Genomic DNA, 8253 nt, shown 5'->3' with positions numbered 1-8253 from the left:
AATGACGTACCAAATTTGATCAATGTTTGTATGGTAGCCGATGAAATGTCTGTTGGACTTAATGAACAATCCCGATGAATGGATTAGATTATCTAAATTTTCAAATGCAACTGGGAGCATTATAACTTATAGTGCTCTAAAAACACCAGATCATTTCTCTTTATTCTTACATCTTACATGGTGGGAGTCCGAACCACGCGTCCATATTTTGTTCGCTTTGATAAAAAAAAAACTTATTAGACTAGAGTTGACTCAAATTTGACTAGATTGTTGTATTTTAGTGTTTAAAATAAATAAAAAATAATTTTAAACAGATTGAAAAATCTCTCCAAAATTTATTTCAAAATGCAACAAAGACTTTTGTCTTATAGTGGTGAAGATTTAGTTCCACATTTAATACAATATTGTTCTCTCCAAGTCATTTTGGTTCGATATTTGGGTTAAACATACGGTGGCAGTTTGGGTATTCCTACATCAAGTGTGCCAGTATGACAGGATGATATTCGAGAATACCTTGAAGGTTGATTGTCCAGTGTTCCTCTTACATTGCGAACAACTTTCAGAGAAATACAAATTAACTTCAAGTCAAGGGGCATTTGTCACCCGTCGAATTCCAATAAATTCTCTTATTCTTTTTTGCTCAAAATTCTATTTCTGTTTTAATCTTTTTTACAATTTTTTTAAATTTAAAATTTTCATAATTACAAATTTACAAATCTAATATTTTAACACACATTAGATTTTATTTTTTTAATTTTAATTTTTCATAATAACAATTTTACATGTTCAAAATTCTAACACAGATTAGATTTCATCAATGCCAAAGATTATGAATTTTGTCATGTCCGAATAACTTAACTTGACTCTAGAAACTCACAAAAACTTAATTAGAAAAAGACACAAAACAATAATATATATACACACACACGCATATTGTAATTTTTAAGAAGCTTATGAAAAGAGGATTGTATATGTCAGGCACAAGTTGTGCGAAGCCGATGCGCTATTTATATAAATTTTATAATTTTTTAAGAAACACAAAGAAATTAGTAGGTAAAAGTGGGGCCATAGTTTTTCTAAGTAGCCAGTGATCTAATGACTCTTATTATGTACCATTAATTAACACATTTAACGTAGAAAGATGTATATTTAATACAACCTATGTTTATTATTTGATGTAATTTACTTAAGCGTTGAATCTGCTTTCATTTTTGTGCACATGCTTTTGAAATTGTCTCAGAAAAGGAATGGACGGCGTGGATAGACAGATACATTACGGTGTGGCGCCTGACCAGCCCGTTCGTGGCCTGAGACACGCGCGGTAGGACGCATCCGCATCCGAAGGCGACGGGTAAGTTGGGTGTAGCCGAGCCTATACAACTTCAAGCATGCGTTAGATTTTGCCACGTCACGATACCTGGCGTAACATCTGCTCGAGACGTGTCCCAAACAGTGGACGACTTTCCACGTAGCCCCAACTCCAGAACCGCCTCTAACGAAGGTATTTTACATTCCCCTGCACCGGTTGCATGTGTTCTACCATCTCTTTCTGAATGGAAACCATGAATAAGTTCAGAAGCTTAGGTAAGATCCTACTCCTTTCGGTCTTCATCTTCTCAACTTTGATTTTATCCACCGTTGGAAAAGGAGGCAGCAACGATGAGAAGTTAGAGAAGCATGAGCCAAACCCAGCTGAAAGGGCTATAGGAACGGTACCCCCTGCGAACCCTTGGATGAAAATCAGTTCATGGATGCAAACGTCTTGGATGAATTTCCGGTCCCCAAACACTGAGTGAGTTTTTCATCATAATATTCATGACCTATTTCTTTGATTTTCTCTGTTTTTCTTTCCCCTTTCTTTTAAGCCAATTTCAGTGTTTTGGGTCACTGATCGATTGGTGGACATCTACAAACAGTAGTTAACGGTCTAGATTCGACAATCAAATGTCCCAAAACAGAGTTTAAGATTCTCCCTCGTATTTTGACCACATGACCAATCCCCAGGCTGTTGGATCATATGATGTAAATGCCCCGTTTTGGTTAGGACGCGTCAACAGCCTCAACTGCACGTAGGGGCGGCTGTGGGTCTGGTCCGCCCATAGGTTAACTGGCCCAAGCCGCTTCTGACGTGGGTTTAGACCAAGCTAATGGGTGGTGGGTCTGGCTCGGGTTAGAAAATGTGTCCCCTTTAGGGTAAAAAGTGCCGGGAACATCAACACGACCTAGCCATGTAAGTTGGCTAAGATAGGCCAGATGACTCGACCCAACTGGGCCAGAACCCGAAACAATATAATAAACAGATGAGTTTAGGTGTGTGTGTGTGTGTGTGTGTGTGTGTGTGTGTGTGTGTGTGTGTGTGCATGATTTGTTCACTTAAATGTGTGGGGTGGATCTCAGGCCAGATGACCCACCCAACCAAGTCAAAGCCCGAGTAAATTAGTAGATGATAAGAATATGTACATGCACATAGGAGTATTTTTGTTATTTTTGGAATTTGATCACTTGATATTCTGCTCTAATATTGTTATGGGAAAATCTAAGCCCAACCGATAAGGGCCGACTCGAGCAAACCAAACCGACGAGTAGAGCCTCGGAAGAATAGTGCTACATCAGGGCTGATCATACTTCTAGACTACGGTCTCAAAACTAAGGTTCTGGAAGAGAGGCAGACTAGGCCACACGGGCGTCTAGAGCTCTCATCCGAAGAACTATGGCCCTAAATCAGGCATCTGGAGCTCTCATCCGAAGAATTACGGCCCTGGATCGAAGTCCCAAACCCTATCTTCGGCCTAGAGGCCAGAGACCAAGTCCAAGACGGGCATTCCCAGCGGGTTCCGACCATCGGATCCGACCATGGGCTCGGGGAATCGAGTTGTGGGACTGGCCGGGGTAAGAATGTGGTCAATGAGCACGTTCAGAGATATAGCCCAATAAGGCATATGGGAGAATAATCCGGTGCGATCTAAGGGTAACGGCCAACATTTACGTGCGCGTAACACTCGCTTGATAGAATAGATCATGCCGAGTTTAACAGCAATAACCCTTTCGATCCACAAGTATAAATACCAGAGAAACCTATTGCAATAGGTACGCAACATCTCACACCCCCACTCTGCTCTACACTGCTTAGATCCAGTTTCCCTAGCCTGATTTTGGCATTAGAGGGTCCCCTGCTTGAGCAAGGGTCTCCTTTGTTTGTTGTTCTGTGCAGGACCAGGTTCACTCCGAGCGCGCAAGGCTCAATGGAGAGTGATTCAGATTTTTGCATCAACGGATATCATGTCAACCAACCACTTAAGTAAATGTGTCGACCCCAAACAAATTAATAGACTAGGTATAGGGTGCATGCATATGATGTTTTGTATGCATCCAGTGATTGAGCAGGGATGGGGCAAAATAAAAAAGAAAATTGAAATTGGGTACCTTTAGCCACATATTCGATGCTAAAACCTGAGTGTGGTCATGCCGAGCCAGGTCGATTGTGCTGGTCGAGCCCAACCCAACTCTAGTTAAATTGTTCGGGCTAGAATTTTTTGCTTGTTTCATGTTTGGATTGAACCCGAACCCAACGCATTGCCACCTGTAACTGCACCATAGCTACAGAGCAGTCAGCTGCAGTCTAGCAAAACCCGCGAGTGCTATTAAAGAAATGAGATCTTAAACCGCCATTTTTTCCCTGGTGTTGTAACAGGGTTGATAAAGGAGATCCCGCCAGAGCTGGAGGAGTGATGGAAGACGCTGTTACTAAGAGTTTTGAAACGTGCAAGGAGACAGTGGAAAATGCTGCTGAATTTGCTGCACGGGCGACTGGAGAAGCAGTGCACAAAACAGCAGAGAAGGTGAAGAGTACTCTTTCTACTTCGAAAGATGAAGAACCAGATACAGAGTTTTGAGCAGAATCAGTGCAACATTCCGAAATTAGGATAATAGCTTCATACGTGTGCTTTTTCTTTGCTTTGTTTACCTTTGTTTGTTTACGCATATAGAATATAACACGCCCATTGCAGATAACTCTATTTCAGTGGGCTACATCAGCTTGACTCGCCCGAGGTTTGGGTTTGATTTCCTTTTGTACACCTTGGATCAGTCGAATTTTAGATGGTGTATTTATTGAAAACATGATGTAGTGTACCTAATGAACAGTTCGGATTCCACACACATCACAGTGGGCCCACATGAGCTCGAACTACTGATGTGCTGCATAACAATGTTTGTAAAACCACCGTACTTTTATGAGGTTGAGTTTTCCATTTATATAGACGTATACAAAGCAAAGTAGAGTTTGAATACAGAGATAAAATAGGAAAGCTAACTACAAATGGAAACCGTATAACAAACAAATGGAAACCGTATAATCTAAATTATGTCTCCTATAATCAAGGAGGATTCCGTAAATCAAGAACTGATTTACTGGAATTCTCTACACTGCATGGCATGCCTTGTGAACGTATCTGATCATTCTCCTAATTGAGAACTGTAGGAATCGTAGGCTTCTCAGGACCAAGCTTGGACGGGATCTATCGTGGGTTAGTTTCATGGATACAGATCAATGCTAGATTTAGCTCACCTAAGAGGAGGGTTGTTTGAGAAAGAAGGTTTCAAGACTAGGCAGAAACCAACTCAGCATCTTACTGCCTATTTTGTTAAATGGGAGATGAGACGGTGGTTTTTGGAAAGTGCAGAAGTCAGCCGCTGTTTGGATTAAAACCTCGTTTATCCCCCAAAATGAAAGCCCAGACGCCCTTTCAGAGGGCGCATCCAAATGGCTCTTCGGTAAGTGCTCTAACCATCTTGGTTAGTATGGATTTCGACATACCCTAGTACTGTTTTGAATGTCCAGATCAATTGAACTCCCTCCAGGTCATTTAGATTAAGTTGCTGCTTTAGATGCTGCGTAGAAGGTCTGTGGTACTCAGTCATGCCATCCTGAATAGACTATCAAGATGTGCCGTCTCAATCTAGCTATTCTATTTCTTGTTTGTCTGACTAAACTCTCAAGCTAGGCCATGTTGCTTTGGATAGGCTATTTCAAGTTGTCCTGTTTTGGACTCCTTATGAACAAGCCATTCTATTGTCTCTTGAACTAGACCCTGAAATTAGGTCACGTTGCTTTGGATTGGTTATTCTTCTTGTACTCATGGCTTAAGAACTCCAAAACTCCCAACTGTGTGTGTGGCCGGGTTAGGTTGACTTGAAGACCAGAACAAGTCTTCAAGTCTCAAGTTGAACCGATTCGACTGTAAGGTACGGTCCACCCAATAAATTAACTTTTAACTTAAAGGTGTACGTGAGATCCAACCCTTCCAATAGGTTGGCCCCACTATGAGGATGCCTTGTTTATTTATCAGGTGACCCAGAACATGAAAAAAAAAAAAAAAAAGTACAGTCGTTGATAAATAGCAAAATACAAGTTTGGTTCCTTCAATGAATTGATGTCAGCCAACACAATAGATTTTTACACAAGGTGGTGATTGTTATGCGGCCAACCCAGTGGATTGTTTCAATGTCATGCGCATTGAAAGTTGTCCGTTGGATGGACTTTTAACTTATAGTCCCAACCAGTTAGACTTGAGACCTCCTTACAAATATTCCAAATAAATTATGAAAAGGATGTTTGTGCTGTCAATAAGCAATGCTGCTCCTCCTTATAGGTCTTGGGTTTGAAACTCTTTTCTTTTAGTATCATAACAACTAACAATTCATGATGACCTTGACAAATTAATACATGTATCTAAGGGTTGATTTTTCATGTTACACGTTAGCTAGCTAAGTGTAGAGAAAGAGAGGGCTCTCATCAAACCCTAATTCTTGGCACAAGAGAGATTGCAATGCAAATCTCCTTTGAAAGACCCAACATATAACTTAAAACAATTAGTGCTTTCGCATTTTTATTTGAACTCACACTATCTGATGTCCTCTCCTTGAGGCAGGGGATGCTCTTGGTTCTCACATTGCTTAGAATAATTTTCTCTTCTCCATGTTATCATATTTTTGTCAGTATTAAGCGCTATTGATCAAATGGCTGAAACTTTCTAGCCATTGAAATTGATGAAGTGTTTACATGGTATCCCATGAAATGAGTGTTAAATCTATGAACAGTGTAGTAGATCAGTGAATGGTATTGTCTTAGTCACCCAATACAACTAGCTAGGAGCACTGTATCTTATGGGAGCTGGCTGCGGCCCCTCGACTAGGGCCTATAGTGATGTTTGTGAGAAATTCACCCATCCATCTGTTTTGTAGGCTCATTTTATGACACGAGTTACAAAGATGAGGCAGCTTCAAAACATAGGTAGGCCACCTGGAAAAAAATAATTAGGATTGAATGCCCATGGTTGAAACATTCTTTGGATTACAAAGGCTTAGGATCAAGGTAATATTTGTATTTCAGTTCATCCCTCGGTAAGGATCTAATGGTAGACATTTCCCTCCTCACTGTTTGCTATTGTTATGCCTACTTAAATTTTGCATTTGGCTCATTCTCGAGCCAAGTCTTGAGCTGGAAAAACAAATGAGTGGGATGGATTTCTCACAAATACTACCGTGGGCTCAACCTACTTCCCCAGGGACTTCCAGCGCTCCCAGCTTGAGCGCGACCTCTGGGTTCCTGCGGTTGGAAGCTACATGGGGCCTCCATGATCTTTTGCTGACTCAGGTTAAGCATTGGCCAACAAATAGATGGATTCAAAACTCAAGTGGGCAACAAGGATTGAATGTCCCAAAGTTTGCACAGGGGGTGTTTGGTGCATGGAATTAGGTAGTATTAAGTGGGATGGAGCTTTAAATCCCTTGGTTTGAAAAATCATCCCTATTTGGTTCATCATATGTTTCCAATATTGGATCCTGTGCATGGAGTAAGGAGTATTAGGGAAGACTTTTCACAATTCAATTAGGATTTGTGAAATTCATAAGATTTCTTCCTTAAAGCATGAGCTAGGAAGTTTTACGCAGGGAAGGGAGGTGGGGCTCACCTTAATATTTGTGAGGAATCCATCCCATCCATCTGTTTTACAAAATCATTTTAGGATAAGTGACCAAAAATGAGGTAAATTTAAAACTCAAGTGGGCCACACAAGAGAAAACAGCGGGGATTGAGTGACCACCATTGAAGCATTCATATGGCAACAAAAGTTTTGTATCACTATAAAGTTTTCTATGTTGTCAGTTCATCCCGACAGGAATTAACTTACAAACGGTTGGGATGACATATAAACATCAAGGTGGAGCTTGATAAGGTTTCAACAGTGAGAAATTCATTCCCCACTCTTTCCTCTCGTATGGCTCACTTAGAGTTTTGGATCTGCTTGAATTTTGGTAGCATGTCCTAAAATGATCTCACAAAACGGATGGACAGGGTGAGTTTAAACATCAAGGTTAGCCCTCCCTTACTTTCTACTATAGTTTTCCACCACGATTTTCAAGATTAATAATTATTTTCTATGTACAATCAAACACTACATGAATCAAAACATGTTTTTAAGCCTTACATCCTCTGTGATCCAAACACTCAAGTGAATAGCTCACTCCCATTGCATTAAGAGACAATCCATCTACAAGTACATTTATTATATAAATAAATAAATAACAATTACATCTCCCTTAATATCATCTAATTCCATGCGCTGAACTGAAAACACAAAAGTCCTTGTATAAAACTTCCGCGGTCCTATGAATGTCTGAGCTACAGGCATTCAATCCCGGGAGTTTTCTGTCATCTGGCCCACTTGAGCTTTAGATTTGTCTTATTATATGTTTCAAGTCTAATAACTAAAAGCTCGCAAAACCGATGGAGTTGATTTTTTGCAAAGATCATGTGGCCCCCACCTAGTTTGCAACGCAGGCAGTCTGCTTGGATGAGGATTGCCTTCTTCCCTCGGCATGGACGGCCGGACTTGGTCTGGGCACGGGGATCTGTTAGGCTCACTGTTATGTATGGCTTTCATCCGTGTTCGTTCATTTTAGTCAGGTCATTTCAGGGTGTGTTTGGGCAGTGGGATTAGAAGGGGTTAGGTGGGATGGGATTCTTCCGATTCTGTGCCAATTCCACTCCATGTTTGGGGAGACTGGAAAAGCTTGGAATTAGATAAGATCGAATTGTATTGGGTTGTGTCAATTTCACTCAATGTTAGCAAGTTGTGTAGGTCCCACCATGATGTGTGGGCTGCATCCACACCGTCCACCGATTTTTTGAGATTATTTTAGAGCATGGCCAAAAAATCAGGTAAATCTAAGCTCAAGTGGACCCACCATAGA

The 8253-nt window shown here is 40.8% G+C and overlaps 1 protein-coding gene across 1 annotated transcript; it reads left to right on the top strand.

The window, feature by feature from the left end:
* Positions 1 to 1528: 1528 nt before the first annotated feature.
* On the top strand, positions 1529 to 4158 carry LOC131242157 (uncharacterized). The gene is made up of 2 exons (XM_058240607.1): positions 1529 to 1792; positions 3692 to 4158. The coding sequence occupies exons 1-2, from the start codon at positions 1554 to 1556 to the stop codon at positions 3891 to 3893; spliced, it is 441 nt and encodes a 146-aa protein (XP_058096590.1). The 5' UTR covers positions 1529 to 1553; the 3' UTR covers positions 3894 to 4158.
* The last annotated feature ends 4095 nt before the right edge of the window (positions 4159 to 8253 follow it).

Source organism: Magnolia sinica, chromosome 4 (assembly GCF_029962835.1).
Source record: "Magnolia sinica isolate HGM2019 chromosome 4, MsV1, whole genome shotgun sequence".
Classification (NCBI taxonomy): Eukaryota; Viridiplantae; Streptophyta; class Magnoliopsida; order Magnoliales; family Magnoliaceae; genus Magnolia; species Magnolia sinica.
Note: the sequence above shows the minus strand (reverse complement) of the source record. Positions and strands in the feature narration are given on the sequence as shown.